The 20,102-nt window shown below is 50.8% G+C and overlaps 1 protein-coding gene across 1 annotated transcript in view; it reads left to right on the top strand.

Moving 5' to 3' along the window:
• The window catches only part of ALK (ALK receptor tyrosine kinase), an 816,801-nt gene that overhangs the window by 229,517 nt on the left and 567,182 nt on the right, over window positions 1–20,102 (top strand). Inside the window, exon 2 of the mRNA XM_077341212.1 lies at window positions 6,158–6,277. Coding sequence (XP_077197327.1) covers window positions 6,158–6,277 — 120 coding nt within the window. The remainder of the gene's footprint in view (window positions 1–6,157; window positions 6,278–20,102) is intronic.

Consider the following 20,102-nt stretch of genomic DNA (forward strand, 5'->3'; position numbering starts at 1 on the left):
TGTGGAAATGGTTTCATAGGGTCATTGTGAGGATAAAATGAAAGAAAGAGAACTCCATGCACTTCCATGAACTCCTTGAGAGAAGAGCAAGATAAAGAATGCAAATAAATAGACACAAACACAGTTCTATGCCCTGCCAGTAAGCTCTCTTCCATGGTAATTCCAGACAAAACAAAACAGAAGTCCAGTGGCATGACCTTTTACGAGTCCGAGCTCGGATGCAATAGTAAAAAAAAACAAAACAAAAATTCTTTGTATTTATCCAGAAAATTACAAGAGAGGGATAGAAGAAGAGTTGAACAAAGAGAGGCCTGCTGTCACCAGACAAATATATCTCTAACTCTTGATCTGCTGTGGCAGTGAAAAGGAATCCTAGATTTGCTGGGGGGTGGAAGATGGGCTGGTGGAGAGATAAACTCCTCAATGAGATCTAGTGATTTGAGGGCCAGCTGAAGAAATCTGACAGTACCTTGTGATACAATAAGGTATTTGTGGGACTCATTTCACCAACCAAAAAAGCTGCAATTTTAGCTTTGAAGGGCACTGGAAAGATCCAGCCACAGTTCTCACTGCAGCTTATCTAGTGAGAGCCTTAGATAGACATAATGGGCTAGTTCAGGTGTAAAGCAAATTTGACTGAATTCACAAGGGAACAGAAGTGAGATACAATGTGATCATTTCCCCACATGACCCAAGATGGGTAGCTATGTCAGTCCTTCTGCAGCAACAGAAAAAAGTCTAGGAGCATCCTAAAGAGTGACAAAATTTGTATCAGGGTGTGAGCTTTCATGAGGAAGTGATCGGTGACTCACGACAGCTCATAACTTGCCACAAATGTTGTTGCCACTGGACTCTTACTGTTTTCTACTGCCAAGTAAGCCTCTTATATATAGGCATAAAAACTGGGATTGGCCCTAATCAAACTATTTGTGTTCGATTTTGAATTTTCTGCTCACAGTTATAGGAGGAGGGGGGGGGGGAATGAAGCTGTCAAGCAGCCGTTCTTGTGACTTAGACGCTAAGCATTTAAGAGGTCCATGACATGGCCAGCTTGCCATGCCTCCGGGTTTCTGTTGAGTCTGCCTGCCTCCCTGATCAGAGCTGCCGAAGTGCTCATCTCACACTCTCTGAATCATGCTGGTCTGGCAGGTGTTTAGAGGGGATACTGATGAAAACAGCCAACATGAGGTCAGGGGGGAAAGGATAATCCCTAAAGGCTCCTATCGAACATTCTGATTTGTGCTGCTGAAAGGCAGCAGGGTGTGAAAGTACCTGCTGGATGGGGCAGCACTCCAAAGGCTAAAAATAATGTTACAAGCGAGAAATGCTCTGAGGTCACACCTTACGCCAAGGATCTTCAATTTCAGGCAAAGGGACCGTTCTGTACAAAAGTTAATATTTTTTTTCCCAGAGAAGCAATTTATACTTTGCAGTTCTCAGTCTTGGATTGGTGGGGGGTGGGGATCTTTTCAGCCACCAAAATGATATTGTATCCCAGGAATTGTTTGTGTAAGGAATTAGTATGAGACAGAGATTTCTACTTTCACTCGTATTCTTTGCTAAATGTTTGTTCTCTCTCTGTGTGTGTCTTATACAAAGGAAGAGAGAGAATCACTTGATCTTGTCTTGTAATTATACATATATGCACAAATGCCATAAGTTTAGTTTTGTGGAAAGTTTTATTCAATACACAGGAACATATGTGGGCCTTGATGAAAATACTGTCACTGGTCAAATTATAGCTACAGTCATATCAAGATTACTTTTTTGGGTGGTACTTTATCAAAACACGCACACTGGTGATATAGAAGGGGAATGGAGAGAGAAATAACATATGGCAAAGTACACATGATTCAATTCTGGAATTAATTTACAAAATTCTCCTAGATACTTTTCTGAAGCCATCTTCAGACATTCAAAGGCTATCAAGTAAATACATATTTACTTGGTCTCAGGAAGAGTGCTTGCACTCGAAAGCTCACACCCTGAATAAATCTTTGTTGGTCTTAAAGGTGATACTGGACTCTGATTCTATTGTGCTACTTTAGACCAACACGGCTACCCATTTGAATCTAAGTAAATACATATGTGTGCTGAGGAAAGAATGGGATGACCTGTTCAATGGAATGATGTGTCAGATCCTCATCAACTTTCATGAGGCATAGCAGCAAAAGAGGTATACTAAGGTAGCAAAACAAAGCTCATGATTATTCTTGTTGGAACTGATTTGCCAGGAAATACATTGATTATTATAACCCCAAGTTTCCACCCCTACTAGCATAAACATGCCCCAGTTAAAGAAGGTGGAGCTCTCCTCTCCCCCCCCCCCCCCCAAGGAAAAGGCAGGTTCCTCCAGTCACACAGAAAGTGCACAGAGTGCCTTGCACCCAGGTGCACATTGCATCATTTGCATCCAGCCGATCAAGGCAATACCCCTCGACAACATCCCACCTTCACCCACCCATGAGTTCATCCTCTGGGAAAGAATTTACTAATTAGACTACGCAGTACAGAAAGCCAAAACAAGAATAACTGTGGCTGGAGGCTGACAAACAGGCAGTTCCTGGCATGATGCACTGAGGCCCATGTGCAATTGAGATGTGCACAGCTCTCTGCATGATCAGAAAAGCAGCACAAGCTGAGAGAATCGTGTATATAAACATCTGAATGTGCATAAGCCCTTTGTGTGCATTACCTGCCTATTCATAGACCAGGGGCAGAGTTTGCTACCATGATCTTTCTGGACCCCATTCACATTTATTCTTCTCCCTTTAAACATCTGAAGACGGGTCTATTAAATTATAATTCAAGATGAATGGAGTGTGAGACAGAGTTAGCTTTTGGAACAATAAATGAAGAGAATGAGGCAACTCTACTAATGCCTAGTATTTGTACACATTTCAGCTTTTATCAGTTTGAAGACCACATCCTTAGTTTACAGAACATCTTCGAGACAGAGAACAAGATCCAGACAGTAAATCTGTCTACAAGATGCAGTGGTCATAATGCCTCACTAAACATTTTGAAAACTTTATTTCTCAGACATCTTTGAAATTTATTTTTACATTTAAAATGCCACACAGTACGTATTGTTGGTGCTTTTGTGTTAGTTTCCCAAGATGTTTACTGTTCTGCATGTATTAGCATCAAATAGCAAAGCAAAACAGCAGCCCTGAGTCCAGCTGCATCCATTTAAGACTACTAATAACAGTTCCCAGAACAATTGTTATATGTACTGCACTTTCAGCTTTCAAACTGCATTATCTTAGTCATTTTTATAACAATCCAGTAAGCAGATAAGCATCATTAACCCCTTGTTGTGGAAAGGGTGGTGGGTGGAGGTACTGAGGCCCTATAGAGCCAGCTTAGTGTAGTGGTTAGGAGTTATAGCAGCCCCATGGGGTTTTCAAGGCTAGAGCTGAATGGAGATGGTTTGCCATTGCCTGTGTATGCATAACAACCCTGGACTTTCTCAGTGGGCTCCTCTCCAATATTAATGAGAGCCAAATCTGCTTAGCTTCTGAGATCTGAAACGATTAGGCAAGCCTGGGACCTACAGGTCAGGGCATATTACAAGTGCAGAACCACATTTCCAGGGAGTCAGTGTGCTAACAGGCAGATAGGTGATATGTGATGTCTCAGTTTAGTGGATGAGCAGAAAAGCCATTAGTTTACAAATGCAGCAGTCCTAAGCAGGTATACTCAGAAATAAGTCCCATTTTATTGAGTGGGGTTTATTCCCAGGAAAGCATCCTTATGATTACAGACATAGTGAGGAAAAAATTAATGGTTTCCGCTCTTGACTCTTTTTCAGAGCTGACTATCCAAAAGGGGGTACACTCATAATCACTGAATGCCATTAATTAGCCCTTAATAGAATTTAACAAATTTAAACAAACATTCAATGTGGAAAAAATGGCGAATTCTCCACATAATTGCAATTAGTTCTTATGGGCAAGTTACAATAATTAGTCTACATCAATTATTTTCATTTTTTTATGGTTCAGGGGGAAAGAAATGCTTGGGATAGGCTCCAATAGTTTTGCGGATATCTCAACCTGTGAGAAAATTTCCTTCATACCTGTTCACTGAAATTGTTCCCCTGATCAGAAACTTTTTTGGGGGGGGGGGGGCGATTGTTAGGGCTTCCTCCATCACACAGTGATCCCAGTTAATCAGGAATCATCTAGTCAGTGCGATGATTTTATGACATGACATAGTAAATCTTATTTGATTACATACTGAGGGACCATCTCTCCCAGTATGTCTCCCAGAGAGCACTCTGTTCTCTATTAGTAATCCCTGTCTCCAAAGATATCTGCCTGCCTTGACCTAGACCAGGGCCAATGAGCTCCCATGTAGGATCTGGGCACTGATGGAGCTCTTATGGAGCTCTCTGCAGCAATGTGTAAAATAGCACTCTTCCACTAGACCTATGGCTGAAGCCAAGGCAGTTTAAAGCCATATGGGCCTCCCTCTTCTCCTTCCACTGCAAGCTCATCCTAGCAACCCTGTAGGCCAGAAGGAAGATTGGGAGGGAGAGGCTCTGTTAGCTGCTGATAGTTGTTAATTTTAGTAATTTTATGATATCTTAATTGCTTTATTATTTTTTCCTCCTGCTGAGAACCACCCGGAGCCCATTTGCAAAGAAGGGCATTATACAAGCTGGGGTTTTAAGACTGTTGCTACTCGCCACAAGCCTATGTAGGGAGTGGTGGGAAATAAATCAAATAATGATGATGATGATGATGATGATGATGATGTGCTTTGGGATTCATTGTTTCTTTCTCCTAGTGTTTCTTTCTTCTTTTATCTGAGGGGCAGCATTGTTTGCCTTTTCTTCTTGGGGTCATGTTTCTTTTAAAAGTTGATTTTTACAGTTCTTTTTTTCAGTGTTTTGTTCTTGGGGGGCACTATGGCTGTAGTTAGAGTTGTCCATTCTCCCAGTTTGGTAGCTGTTGTACTTGTAGGAGGTTGCCAGTACTGTTGTTCTGCTCTGGTTTGCTGGCCTGGACAGCACTGTTTGATTCTCCTGCCAGAGCTGTTCTCACAGTTCTGTCAAAGCTCTCTCAGGGAGAGGAAGGGAAGGAGAGGAGAGGAAGGCGATTGTAAGCCGCTTTGAGACTCCTTTGGTTAGTGAAAAGCGGGGTACAAAAACCCGCAGCTATTCATTCTCTTGACTTTTCTGTATTTGTTGGGGGGGGGAGGCTGGAAGGGAGAGCCTGTGATGATGGAGCACGGATTAAATGCTTAGGCCACCCTGAGCTCCTCTACTGGGGGACAGATCCCCTTTTTCACTTAACAGAGCAAGTTTACTGTTTTTCTTTGAAATAAATATTCAAAAACATTTAACCTACTGATGTCTCAATTAATGTAATTTCATTTATATCTGTTTTTATTTTGGAAATTTACCAGGAGCTGCTGCATTTCCCATCCTCGTCTTATACGAGTCAATAAGTTTTCCCAGTTTTTTTTGTGGTAAAATTAGGTGCCTCGGCTTATATTCGGGTCGGCTTATACTTGAGTATATATGGTAATTCTTTTTCTCCAGATTGTTGGCAAACATATGACTTGTTTCATATTTAACATTCATGATGTATTTGTGTTGTCTAGCTTGCTTTTACAAAGCTGATCTGATTTTACACAAACTTGACTACTCCATTCAATAAGCATCCTTAAAACATGGAAACAGGCAACTATTTATTTATTTACACAGATACATTCCTGTCCCCTTCTGACTAAGTCATCTCAAGGCCTTGCTTCTCCTGCTTCCCCACATGCATGGAAGCATCTCTCCAGCCCCGATGGTACAAGAGCCTCTTTGCTATTATGAACACCCCTGGACAGACCAACATTTTAACTGTTCTAGAACTGCTGCCCCTCCCATCATAAGTGATCAGCATTGTCAAACCTGACAGCATTAACCATTTGTTGACTGGGGAGATACTTGCATGCACCTGTGATCTAGGATCACTAGATTATCATCATTGGCAAGATTGGCTAATTATTGGTAAATTGATATGACTTAAACTAAATGTTCTTTGCTCTTTTCACAGGGTGATAGCAGCTAATTATCTCTTGTAAAATAGATGTACATTGTTGAAGTGCTTATATCAATATCCTATGTTTACATTGCTTCCTTTCATTTTATTGACAGGTCTGAGCATTTTGGAATCTCCAACAAATATTCCTCCACTTACTTTGGATTTTCCTGCTTGGAATTTGTCTTGGGTCATGAGAGATTCCTCTTCTTCCTTTATTCCCAGAGGGAGGCACTGTAAGTATTACCATTCTGTGTTTCTAGTAATTACTGAGGAATTTGATGCTAAAATGAGTATCTATCTAAATCAGTTTCCAAAAAGTATTCTTTGTTCTTAAGAAAATAACACAGTACTAATTTCAGATGAGATTCTAGTATGATATCCCAATTTACCTTACTAATGGGATAACTTTGCTAATCACATACTTGCCTCATTTAAAGCATCTTACTCCCCAATGGGGACCCAAACCAGCTGACGTTGTTCTCTTCTGCATTTTATCTTAATTACCTGAATGTGTGAAACTGCTATATTAATAGTTTATTTTTAAAGTGTATTAAGTCAATTTTCCAAATTTTCAGAAAGCTGCGCACAAGTTAAACTAAACATATTGGGCTGGATCTGCAGCTTGATTTCGCTGCTCAGTTTCCATCTATAGAAGGGTGGTAATAATACATAGTTGAAGCCTCTCTGTGGAGTTCCCTATCAAGGTGTCATTGTCTAGAATTGAGTAAAGGACAATTTATGGCATTGGGGTGATGATTGCACCTTAGATTTTAATGACACGTACTGAATAAGAAACAGCTTGTGCAAATTTATGCAGTTAAAATTAAGGAATGCAAAAGAACAAACTCCAAATCTAAAGAATTAGTTATACATATATCTAAAAGATACAAAAGCAGCAGCAAATTCCAATAGGCAGAGCAAAACACAATATTCAAGAATTTCATTACTGCTACTAATGCTTATCATCCCTAGGAATGCTTTCCCCCCATCTCCTCTTCCCAACACACAGCTTGCATGTAGAGTTGCCAGCTCTGGGTTGGGAAATACCTGGAGACTTGGGGAGGGGGAGTGGACAGGATTTGGAATGAGGAATATAATGCTACAGAGGCCTCCCTCCAAAGTAGCCTATTTTGCCAGCGGAGCTGATCGCTGTAGTCTGAAGATGAGTTCTAATTCCAGGAGATCCCCAGGTCCCACCAGGGGACTGGCATCCCTACTTGAATGGTTTATCATACCAGCAGTGATTAGAGGGCTGTGAACATTGAGGGATCTGCCCTTTCCTCTTTGCAGACCCATAAGAATCCTCCAAGTGTGAATGTCACTCCATAGACGGAAGATGAGTAACAAGCCAGGAGCTGGAGTGAATTCCTCACTAGCAGACCCAATTAAAACAAAGACACCACTGTGAAATAATTCAAATGTTTATTGGACAGCATCTGATGAATGGGGCTGTCAGCTGTGATGTTCTAACAAGGTTTCTGTGCCTTTGAAAACTGCACTGACAGACTGCAGGATCAAAGGTGGAACTGGGCCTAGTATTATGTGTCCACGAATTGTTCTGGTTAAACAGCATGTGTGAAAGTGTCCCAAATAATAGCTCAGCACAATAGCAAAATGCATATTAGTTTAATGCAGCTACTTGACATGTAGGCTCAGTGGATTGTTTGCATCACACTGTGACCAGGGCCATCTTTGCTTCTCAACGGTTGCCGGAAAAGAGACCCCAATATAATACCAAGTAATGTTTCCCGGTAAATGAGCCTCTTGTGGCGCAGAGTGGTAAGGCAGCAGAAATGCTGTCTGAAGCTGTCTGCCCATGAGGCTGGGAGTTCAATCCCAGCAGCCGGCTCAAGGTTGACTCAGCCTTCCATCCTTCCGAAGTCAGTAAAATGAGTACCCAGCTTGCTGGGGGGTAAACGGTAATGACTGGGGAAGGCACTGGCAAACCACCCTGTATTGAGTCTGCCATGAAAACGCTAGAGGGCGTCACCCCAAGGGTCAGATATGATCCGGTGCTTGCACAGGGGATACTTTTACCTTTACCTTTAATGTTTCCCGGTAGCAATCAGCATTATATGGGCTCAAACACTTTGCTTGTGGTGTGAGCTATCGAACTGAGAAAGTGGTTCCACCTAGGAACCAATTCGTATACATCCCTCCTCTCCCATGTGGGGGGATTCATATATTGGGAGATATAAGATCATAAATGGTTCAAAAATGAACCTGACCTTTGCAGAGAGCTGCATCTGCACTCGTTTCAGTTTCTACTGGGGCTTTTCCTAGAGATGTGAACCTGCATGGCTTGAATGTTTTGACCAGCAGTACAAATGGTTGGGGTGGCTGATACTGCTGGAATATACAAGATCTATAGTGCACACAAATAGCGGCCGCGACTGACCGCGGCCGCCGTTGACGCGGCGGGGGCGCCCAGGAGCGGCGCTGACCCACCTGCGTCAGCAGGCCGCGGCGCGGCGCGTGGGAGAAGGGCGGGGCCGCCGGCTTTAAAAGGCCACGTGGAGGCGGACCCGTCCTCTTTCCTCTTGGACCCGCGCCTGGACAGCTTGCTGTTCAGGCGCTCCGGGTGAGTAGGCCCGGGCAGGAACGGCGCTTCGGGTGCCTGCCTGCCCTTGCTTTTCTTAGAAGGGGGAGGATCGGGAGTCCCCACGGACCCCGAACGAAAAAAAAAAAAAAAAAAAAGAGGCAATCTAGACAGCGGAAAGCCGGGGCAGCTGCGTGCCGGGCGGGCAGGTCCGCGGGGGGAGGAGCCGTCGGCGAGATGCCTCGCCGGTCGAAGTCGGCCGCCACCGGCAGCGGGAGCGGGGCGGCAGCGAGTGAGCCGGGCGGCGGAGAAAAGGGGGCCGAGGACGCCAGCGCTCCCGCCGCGGCCCAGGGGTCGAGCTCCCGGGCTAGCCCCCAGGAGGGGGCGGTGGGGAACGCACGGGAGCGGCCCGCAGGGTCGCCTGCCTCCGGCAGGCCTCGACGGGGATGCCGCAGCCCGGCCCGGCCTTCCGCGTCCCGCGGGCAGCGCGAGCGCGGGCGGGCCGGGCAGAGAGGGGGGGCGAGCCAGGCCACCCCGGCCTCGGCCAGTGGTCGCGGGGGGGGTCGGGGGCCTCCACGGCGGCCTCGGAAGGGGGCCGCGGGCACGGCACGCGGCAGGGGGAAAGGACCGGGGACAACCCCGGATCCCCCGCGCGGTCCCCGGGCGGCCTGCGTCGTTCGCAGTCGCGGTCGCCCGGGGCCTCGCGGGTTTCGTGGAGGGCCAGCAAGCGGGCCAGCGCCCTACGGGCTAGTCGGGCCTGGGCGTCGGCCATCCCGGCGTCCAGGGCCCGCGGCCCCGAAGGGGCCTCCGGGGACTCGGGACCTTCGCCTGAGGAGGTCTCGGGAGGGGAGCCTCCGCGGTCCACTCGCGGGGGGGCCAGGGGGGGAGGTTCCACAGCAGGGGCCCGGCCCAGGGACGGCACCTCCTCCCCCTGGTCGCGGGGCCGACCCGAGAGGGCGTCAGGGACGTCCCGGTCTTCGGCGTCCAGTTCGAGCTGGGGCGCCCGGCGTAGGCTCGGGGCACCGAGGGACCGGGGCAGGGACGCGTATCGGTCCCCCTCTCCTCTGCGCCGCCCCAGCCGGCTCTGGGGGCTGGGCGCGGATAGGTCCAGCGGGTCGTCCGCACGCCCTTCCCGGGGGTCGCCTGGGGAAAAAGGGGGCAGGCCGCGGCACAGGCGGCACAGATCCAGTCACCGTGGGACGCGGCTCGATCGGTCGTCCCGATCCACGTCGTCGGGCGGGGCCGTCCCGGGACACTCGGCTGAGTACCGGGCTGGCTTTGAGGAGGCTAAGAAGCTTTACGGGGCCAGTCGGACGCGCCATCGGAGTCGGGCCCGGACGGACACGTCTTTTTCCGGCAGTCCGCCAGGGAGCGCCGATTCCAGGGGCCGCTCGTCTCGGGCCGGGCGTGGGAAAAAAAGGCGGCGTCAGACGCAGCGGAGGGCGCACAAGCGGAGGCGTACGTCGCGGCACAGCCCGCCCACTGGTGAGTCCTCTTCGTGGGAGGAAGGCGACGACACCATCCACGACGGATGGTACTGGATTGAAGGCGCCTACGTCCCGGGGATCCCGCACTGGCTCAAGAACAGGCGGCGGGATATGGTGCGCATGTTGGACGAGGCTGGGATCAGCCGACGGCGCCGGGAACCCCCGGGGCGGTTTCGAGACGGCGAGGCGCCGCCGGGGGTCCATCTTCCCATTAAGTTGCGGGAACGGATCCTCGACGGTTATTACGTCGATTTTTTCGAATTGGCTAAGTGGCGGCGCAAAGGCGCTGACACGGGAAAAAAGGGTGACAGGGACAAGGCGCAGTCCCAGCCATGCGAGAGGTCCATTCTCAACTGGCTCAAGGGCTTCTCTGAATTCCAGGCCCTCATATGCGGGGGGTATCCAGAAAGGGGGTGGCACCTCGCCCGATACCTTTTCACCGTCTTGGAGGCCTGGGAGGTGGGGGGGCGAAGAGGCCGCAATGGATTATGACAGGGAGTTCAGGGAACTCGCCTCCCACAACGCCGCCACACGTTGGGATCTCCGGCTGCATGATGCGTGGTTCATGCAGGTGGGGCCCAGCGCTCGGCTGCGGAAAAAACGTGGAAAAGGGGGTGCTGCTGGTCTGGGCCGCAAGCTGTCCGGACTGGTATGTTGGGACTACAACAGAGGCGGTTGCAAACGCCGCAAGTGCCGTTTTGAACACCGCTGCGAGTCCTGCGGCGGCGGCCATTCCATGGCTGCTTGTGCCCAGCCGTCTACCTCGCAGCCCTTTCGAGGGACCCGATCCTCCGGAAAGAAGGACGGGGGATCGGGTCCCGCGGCTCCTTCCACGGCTCCAAAATCCGGATGAGGCTGCGGATCAGCTTGGCGGGCTGGCTCCGACGCCCGTTCGGCTCCACGTGCTACTGGCGTGGTTGGAGCACTATCCAGATAGGGAGGCTGCAGCCTACTTGGCAGCCGGATTTATGAACGGTTTCCGGATTCCCTTCACCGGGGAGCGTGTGGCATCCACTTGCGGGAATCTGAAGTCGGCTCGGGAGCTGCCAGATGTTGTCGCAGCCAAGTTGGCAAAGGAGAAGGCTGCTGGGAGGATTGCCGGACCTTTCAGTGGGCCGCCGCTTCCGAACCTGCGCATTTCCCCGCTGGGCGTAGTGCCAAAAAAGAGTCCAGGGGAGTTCCGGCTCATCCAGCACCTATCTTACCCGAGGGGTGGGTCAGTGAACGACTTCATCCCTGCGGAACTGTGCACAGTTAAGTATACACCGTTCGACGCGGCTGTAGCCATGGTTCGCCGGTGCGGAAAAGGGGCGTTGCTCGCCAAGTGCGACGTTCAGTCAGCCTTCCGGCTTTTGCCCGTCCACCCGGATGACTTTTGCCTCTTGGGCTTCCGGTTCCTGGAGGGTTGGTATGTGGACAAGGCCATGCCAATGGGGTGCTCCATCGCCTGCGCGGCCTTTGAGGCTTTCAGCTCCTTCCTCGAGTGGGCGGCCAGGACCAAGGGGGGGTTCAGGGAGCTGGCACACTACCTAGATGACTTCCTGATGGCGGGTCCGGGGGGCTCGGACGCGTGCGCCGTTAGGCTGCGGGTATTTCAATCGGTCATGGCCGAATTGGGGGTGCCTTTGGCTGCGGACAAGACCGAGGGCCCTGCCACCAGGCTCACTTTTTTGGGGGTCGAACTCGACACGGTGGCGGGGACCTCCCGTCTGCCAATGGACAAGGTGGCTTCCTTGCGGGAGCTGATTCGAGGCATACGCAGTCGGCGGAAGTGTGCGCTGCGGGACATTCAGGTGCTACTGGGGCACCTGAACTTCGCCTGCAGGGTGGTCACCCCGGGGAGGGCATTTTGCTTTCGCCTGTCCTTCGCCACACGGGGGTTGTCCCGCCCCTTCCACCATCTGCGGATCTCCTCCGAGATGAAGGCGGACTTGGACGTGTGGGAACGTTTCCTGAGTGGCTTTAATGGTGTGGCCATTTGGCAGACACGGTTTGCCCCCGGGGAGCGTTTGCAAGTCCAATCAGATGCGGCGGGCGGCCATGGGTTTGGGGTCTACTTAGATGGAAAGTGGTGCGCGGCAGCATGGCCAGACGCCTGGACGGCGGAGGTACACCGCGACATGACTTTCCTTGAGTTCTTCCCCGTTTTGGTGGCGGTCCGCCTCTGGGGGCCGCAATTGGCCAATCGCCTGGTCGAGTTCTTGTGCGACAATCAGGCGGTTGTGCACATAGTCAACAAGCAGTCTTCCAAATCTCCCAGGGTCATGCGCTTGGTGCGGGCTTTTGTGTTGTCATGCTTGGCGCACAATATTACCTTCCGCGCCAGGCATGTTCCGGGGGTCACCAATGAGCTGGCCGACGCTCTCTCTCGGTTTCAGGTCGAGAGGTTCCGGCGTCTCGCCCCCGGAGCGGCAGCGGAGTCGGAGGTTTGCCCGACGGACCTCTGGGAGCTTGGCGCCACCTGATCGTGGAGGGGGTACTGTCGTCCCTGGCCGAGTCCACTCGGCGGACCTACCGGCGGGCCGCACAGGATTTTGTGGGATTCGCCCGTCGATTGGGAGAATCTTCGAGCTGGCCCATGAGGGAAGGCATGCTGCTCCGGTTCCTGGCGCACCTCAAGGGGACAGGCCTTTCCTGCCGGACACTGCGGGTCGTCTTGGCCGGACTTTCCTTTTGTTCTAAGGCCTTGGGATCCTGGGACCCAGGGAAATCGTTCCTGGCCCGTCAGGCTGTAAAGGGTTGGGGGCGGCAGGCGGGGTCTCGGACCGACCCCAGGCGACCCATCACACGGGCTGTTCTGTGCCGAATTATAGAACAATTGCCCGCGGTGGCGAGCTCTGATTTCGAGAGCGCCCTGTTCCGGGCGGTTTTTTCGGTTGCTTACCATGGTGCCTTGAGAAGCAGCGAGATGGTGGCACAGTCTCGCTCGGCACGGCTCACCACGGGCCTGCTGGTCTCAGACGTGGAATTGCTAGATGGTGGAGTACAGTTCCTTGTCCGCCGGTCAAAATGTGACCAAACGGGCAGGGGGAGCCACGTTTACGTTCCCGCCTCGCGGGGGTCGATTGATTGCCCGCGTCGGGCGGTCGGTGCCTACTTAAAAATCAGGCCCCGGCTGCCTGGGGCGCTGTTTGTTCATCGGAATGGGACCTGTCTGTCTCGCTACCAGCTGGTGGCCGTCCTGCGAGCCTGCCTGCGGAGGGCGGGGCTCCAGCCGTCCATGTATGGGGGTCACTCCTTCCGCATTGGGGCCGCCACCGAGGCATACTTGGCTGGCGAGCCTCCCGGGGCCATTAAGCGGAGGGGCAGGTGGCGTTCGCAAGCCTATAAGGCGTACATTCGCCCTCAACTTGTTGTTTGATTTATGATTTACCAGGTGTCCCTTCAGCGGCAGCAGTGGTCCACGTGGTGGGCCACAGCATCCCATACTGTGCCGGCAGACACGCGCATTCCACCATGTGGGGACCGCATCTTGGCCTCGAGCGAGTCTGCAGGATCACCTGGTCCGGACGGCGAGGTTTGCAGTGGTCATCTTTGCTGCGGATCGTTGCTGACGATGTCCGGCGTTGGGGCGTTCCCGATGTGCTGGTGATTCATCTGGGAGAGAATGACCTACCATCCCTGACTGGTCGCCAGCTGAGCGCAGCCATCGCTGAGGACCTGCAGATCCTGAAGCAGCGGATGCCTCGTACGCTGTTGGTGTGGTCCGACCTGCTGGATCGGCTGAGGTGGTGTGCCGCCCGGCGGCCCGAGAGGGTGAACTGTGCCAAGCAAAAGGTCAACAAGGCGGCCTTGAAGACGATGTTTTCGTTGGGGGGTGTGCATGTCCCGCACCCCAACATAACGTTCCGTTCCCCGCTGCATTTTCGGTCTGATGGGGTTCACCTCTCCGAAAGGGGGTGCGACCTCTGGTTGTCCGATGTGCGGGACGTTTTGGTTAAGATTTTGTCCAAGGGTTGGCGGGAACAGGGGCCTGCGGTTCCTGTTCAGTGGCGCGTCATGCAAGGTGGGGAGCCTGTTGGCGGGGAGCCCGGCTGCGCACGGGACTCCCCGGAGTAGGGGGTCTCGCTAAAGAGACCGGCCAGAACCGGGCGCGGCCTACCCGGCTGGGAGGCCAGGGGCCCGGGGCCAAGCGAGAGGGTGAGGGCCCTATGTAGGTGGACGCCTGTGGGGCCCTCAAAGGTCGCTTCCCAGGGACGCCGCGGCTGAAGGCATCCCATCCTCCCGGCTGGGAGTGAGGTGTGGAGCCGGAATGCCGCGGTGAAGGGAGTCAGCCGGCCGGCTGACGAGGAAGGGGCTCCCCTACCTGCATGCAGGCCAACCCTCCCAGTTGGAGGGCCTTTGGGTTAATAAACGGCTGCGGCCAATTTGTTGCCAAGATTGGGTCTGAGTCGTTACTGGATTAGTCGCCCACTGCTAGTCAACTCAAGAGAATGTGAAGAATATATTACAGGGGACATCAGAGGAGATATGTATTTAGCATACTTAGAATAGGACCCAGCTTGGTGTACTGATTAAGAATGGTGGCTTCTAATCCGGTGAGCTGGGTTTGATTCCTTGTTCTTCCTTATGCAACCAGCTGGGTGTCCTTGTTCTAGTCACAGTCCTGATAGTGTTGTTCTCACAGAAGAAGAAGAGCTGGTTCTTATATGCCACTTTTCTCTACCAGAAGGAGTCACAAAGCAGCTTACAGTCGCCTTCCCTTTCCTCTCCCCACAACAGACACCTTGTGAGGCACGTGAGGCTGAGAGAGCCCTGATATTACTGCTTGGTCAGTGCTGTGGTGGGCCCAAGGTCACCCAGCTGGTTGCATGTGGGGGAGTGGGGAATCAAACCCAGCTCACCAGATTAGAAGTCCACACTCCTAACCACTACACCAAGCTGACGGTCAGTCTTGCCAGAGTTCTCCTAGACCCATCTATCTCACAGAGACATATACTCTGAGCCGGGGGTCATCAACCCCCGGTCCACGGCCCGGTACTGGGCCCTGAAGGCCATGGCATCGGGCCGCCGGCAGCCGCACCTGCCTCCCCCCCCGCCACAGCAAGAAGGTAGGGAAGAGGCAGGCACGGCCGCCGGCCTGAAAACGAACATGCGGCAAGTGCACGCGTGAGCATTTGCGCCACCTGGTGGCGAAAACGTGTATGCGCGGCAACTACGTGTGTGCGTTTGCGCGACACCTTCTTTTCATCTTCTTTCCCATTTCTCAGTGCAGCTTTCCAACCCATATGGGTGTTAGATTACCTACAACTGTGGGAATAATCAATCCTGGGTTTGAAAAGTGTTGGAATATGCAACATCTTTAGTGTGCATGACTGAATAGAATGTACAGAAGGGGGCATTGGAGGACACATGTAGTTAGTATATTTAGGTCTGAAACATCCTGATATTACTCAAAAAATCTCTTCTGTGTCCTGATTGGCTCAATTGGTGGCCGTATCTCCTTTCAGCATACTTCCTCCCTGCTTGCCTCCAGAACTATTTTGCGGACAAAGTCCTGTCGCTCCGCCGTGACCTACCTGCCACGATTGATACAGTTAGTGAACTGGAAGCTCTGTGGCTGTCAAGGGGGTTAGTGTTTGATGGCTTCAGGCGGCTCTCTGTAACCGAAGTGGACAAGTTACTGGGTTCAGTGAGGGCGACCACTTGCCCCTTGGATCCCTGTCCGTCCTGGTTGCTCAAATCGGGCGACCAGCGGATAGGAGGCCCCTTGAGGGAGATTGTCAACCTCTCCTTAACATCTGGAGAGTTTCCCAAGGGGCTCAAGGAAGCTGTGGTATGCCCCTTACTGAAAAAGCCATCATTGGACCCGCGGAACCCCACCAGTTACCGCCCAGTTTCGCACTTGGCGTTTCTGGGTAAGGTGATAGAGCGGGCCGCAGCGGACCAACTCCTAGGTTTCTTGGATGAAACTTCGGCCCTCGACCCATACCAGTCTGGCTTCCACCCTGGCCATGGGGTGGAGACCGTGCTGGTCGCCCTCATGGATGATATCTGGCGCCATTCTCGTGCTTCTAGACCTGTCGGCCGCATTTGATGTGGTTAACCACGAGTTATTGGTACACCGCCTTGCCAGAGCTGGAATAAGGGGGACTGCGCTTCAATGGCTGGTCTCCTTCCTCCAGAACGGACGCAGAGGGTTGCGATGGGGGAGAGTATGTCGAGCCCTTGTGGGGTTCTGCAGGGGGCGATACTCTCCCCCACACTTTTTAACATCTATATGTGCCCTCTAGCCCAGCTGGTCCGGGGCTAGGGGCTGGGTTGCCACCAATATGCGGATGACACCCAGCTCTACTTCCTAATGGACTGCCGGCCGGACTCCACTCCGGATACATTTGCCAGCTGTTTGGAAGCGGTAGCTGGATGGTTCAGGCAGAGTCGCCTGAAACTCAACCCCTCCAAGACGGAGGTCCTGTGGCTGGGCGGAAGAGGGCAGGACCAGGAAGCATGCCTCCCATGCCTGAATGGGGTGCAATTAACACCTGCACCAGTTGCCAGGAATTTGGGAGTGACATTTGATGCCTCCCTCTCTATGGAGGCTCAGGTCATCAATGTACCTTGGATGGCATTTTTCCCTCTTCGCCAAGCCCGGCTACTAGAGCCCTACCTGTCCTCGGAACACCTGGCCACAGTGATCCATGCAACGGTCACTTCCAGATTAGACTTCTGTAACTCGCTCTATGCGGGCCTTCCCTGGTCTTTGACTCGGAAGTTACAGCTGGTCCAAAATGTGGCTGCCAGGGTCCTCACTGGAACACCTTTGAGGGCCCACATTCAGCCGGTGCTTCGTCATCTGCACTGTTTACCAGTCTGTTTCCGAATCAGATTCAAGGTATTGGTATTGACCTTTAAGGCTATACGCGGCCTGGGTCCCGTCTACCTGCAGGACCGCTTGGTTGCTTATGCCCCCCGCAGGGCACTCCGCTTTGCGGGTATGAATTTACTGGCTGTCCTGGGCCCACGGGATGTTCGCCTGGCCTCGACCCGGGCCAGGGCCTTTTCAGGCCTGGCCCCAACCTGGTGGAACGAGCTCCCAGAAGAGCTAAGGGCCCTGCAGGATCTACCAGTTTTCCGCCGGGCCTGCAAGACGGAGCTCTTCCGCCAGGCATATGGTTGAGGCCAGGGCAGCTCTCCTACTAATCCATCAGAGGATCCCCTCCAATACTGAGATCTCTAACATCGAGATCATTGTTAGATCTATTGTATTGGTGCCACCCTCTTCTGAATATTATTCTCTCCACCAGGCTGAACTTGGGGGGAACTCAGGTAACGAAGATCAGAATTGTGACCACCGCCGCTATATGTTATATGTGACTTGTTGTTGATGTTAATTGGGGGTTTTATGGGGATTTTATTGTGTTTTAACTATTTATGTTGTAAACCGCCCTGAGACCTGGATAATAATAATAATAATAATAATAATAATAATAATAATAATAATAATAATAATAATAATAATAATAATAATAACTAACAGACAGAATGAACAACAGAACAGGGCAGAAATCTCTCTGTCTGTATAAAGTTGTTTCCCTTCAATAAAACTAGTTTATTCTTTAAGCCAGTGGTCCCCAGCCTTTTTATCACCGGGGACTGGTCAACGCTTGACAATTTTACTGATGCCTGGGGGGGGGGCTAGTCTTTTGTCAAGGGACATTGCCGCTGCTGCCAGAGCTCCTGCTATGTTTGCTTTCCCGCTGGCGCCCCTGATTTCCCGCCTCCCGTTGGGGAGCACTGCCAGCAGCAGCTGTGCCGTTCCACGTCGAGGGGGAGCCCCAGCCATGGCGGCTGCTGGAGAGCACCAAAGGTGAGCTGGCGGTAGAGTGGCAGGGTAGCCCCCGAGGCAGTAGGAGGAGGATGAGCCGTGGCCTGGTACTGACTGATTCATGGACCAGTACAGGTCCCCAGATCGGGGGTTGGGGACCACTGCTTTAAGCAATCGGGTGCTTGACTCCTCTTTGCCTATCAAAATTCTGCCAATAAAAAGGACTGGTAGGATGAGTGAAAGTGGGAAAGATTTTCAACTATTGCACCTGCAGATTTTAGGATACAATCTAACTACGTAACATAGATTGTGCCTTTAATGTTGACCCTGCTACTCACTTTTAATAAGAACAGTCAGCAGAGGCCCCAGATGTATTGTTAAACCTCTCTTTATCAGCATCCTTTCTAACTCTCAGGTTTCAAATGTTTAAATAATTATGACAGAAAGAGCATTAAAATCTAAAGATTTCTAATAATATCATGCAGTACCTGCAGATTTCATGTGAACCCCACGCAACATATGGAAGTGATTTAGGAGGTGACCTCATTAAAGTCATTGAAGACAAAATTCATGATTCCCTTTAAAAACCAGCCATCCCATGGACAAGCTCCTGGCACTCCTGCAGTTCATGCAGCACTGGGAAAGCTACCTTCAGCATTCCTGTAGGATCCTCATGAAGGAGGATGAATCTATTGCTAGACTCTTGTGAGAACAGATGAGGTGGAAAGAGGCTAATAAGATTTACTCACCCCAAGCCTCTAATTATCTGCTTGAGGGAAAAGTTTGACCTACCTGTGTGGAGGCATCACATATTTCTCTAAATTTATGTCTCGACAAATCTTGTTGTTCAGTGCCTTTTCTTTAAAATGGCACAGAATGTCTACTCCTTGCTTTTATACTGGTTTGAACAGTGTAGACTTGTCAGTGCCATCTGAAGTAATCCATTTTTCATTCACTTGTAAACTTAAAAAAAACTCCACTTTTCATTTATTCTCTTAACATTCCTGAGAAATACAGTTATAGGAACTAATAAATTACTCTAACAATCTAGGATGCACACGCTGTAATTTTTGGGTTCTTTTAGGGTTCATCAGTGCAGGGGCCCCAGTTCCTCACATCTGAAGTAATCCACTGAATTTAAACCCACTGTTTACACCTGCTGACAAATGCCACTTTTATTGGATAGATCCTTTTCAAATGAGTGTAATGTCTCTGGCATGTAAATTACATCAACTCCGTCTAGCTGAAGGAGGGAGAGAGGATATTACTATTATCTCCTAACAATTCAGTACCCTTTAAAAATCATTCTGAGTCATCAATACAACAAATGATTATTCAGCCAAAGAACTGAAGATCGGAATAAAAACAGGCAAAATATATACATGCTTGTCAACATTTTAAAAAGGATACTGAGCTGAAAATTCCCCATATCAAAGGGAAATTTAACAATTGTAGGATAAGAGGATAAGAATTGGCCTCCGGGCTGGAAGCTGGTTTAACACCAGGAAGCAGAGTAGGGAAATAAATGGGTAATATTCACACATGAAAGACATCAATAAGAGCTGCACAAAACAGTTGTATCAGGAACAATGCTATTTAATTGGGGAGAGAGAAAATCTGGAGCCTGGTGAAAAAAAAAGTAGCAAAGTTTTAAGCTGACCACAAAGTAGTTAGAAAATCCTGTAAATGCTTTCTTGAAAACAAACAAATTTATCCTGTAGCCTTAATCACTTATCACCTAATCTGCAACCATTAAGGAGGCAACAGCAGATCCCTTGGAGCCAACAGGACAGGAAAGATCAGCCAGCAAAGCTGTCCTCTAGGGGGAAAATCCTACTTAATTTTGACATGTTAGATGAGCACAATTTCAACCTTTAGTCAAAAGAACTGACCATCAGTTGAAACAATTCCCATATACAAGTTTTTTTGCATTCCTGAAGAATGTAAAAACTACAGGCCTTTTATGTAGAACAGTGGTTCCCAATCGTACCCCAACTTTGGGGGTGGCTTCGGCGACAGCATGCTCATGCGTCCACGCAGGCTGTGGGCATGTGGGGACATGTGGCGGGCATGAGTACAGGCGCACCACACTAGAAGCAGCATGGAGGCGACCTTTGCCATGGCTCCGCCGCCTCTGCCTGCCGCTTCCACCAACACACGCCTCCACACGCTGTCGACACCTGCCGCCACCCACTGCCACTGTCACCCTGGGGAGCCAGAGAAGGGGCCAAGCAACCCCAAATGGGGTTGAGAACCACTGATGTAGA

The sequence above is a fragment of the Paroedura picta genome, chromosome 1 (assembly GCF_049243985.1).
Source record: "Paroedura picta isolate Pp20150507F chromosome 1, Ppicta_v3.0, whole genome shotgun sequence".
Lineage (NCBI taxonomy): Eukaryota > Metazoa > Chordata > Lepidosauria > Squamata > Gekkonidae > Paroedura > Paroedura picta.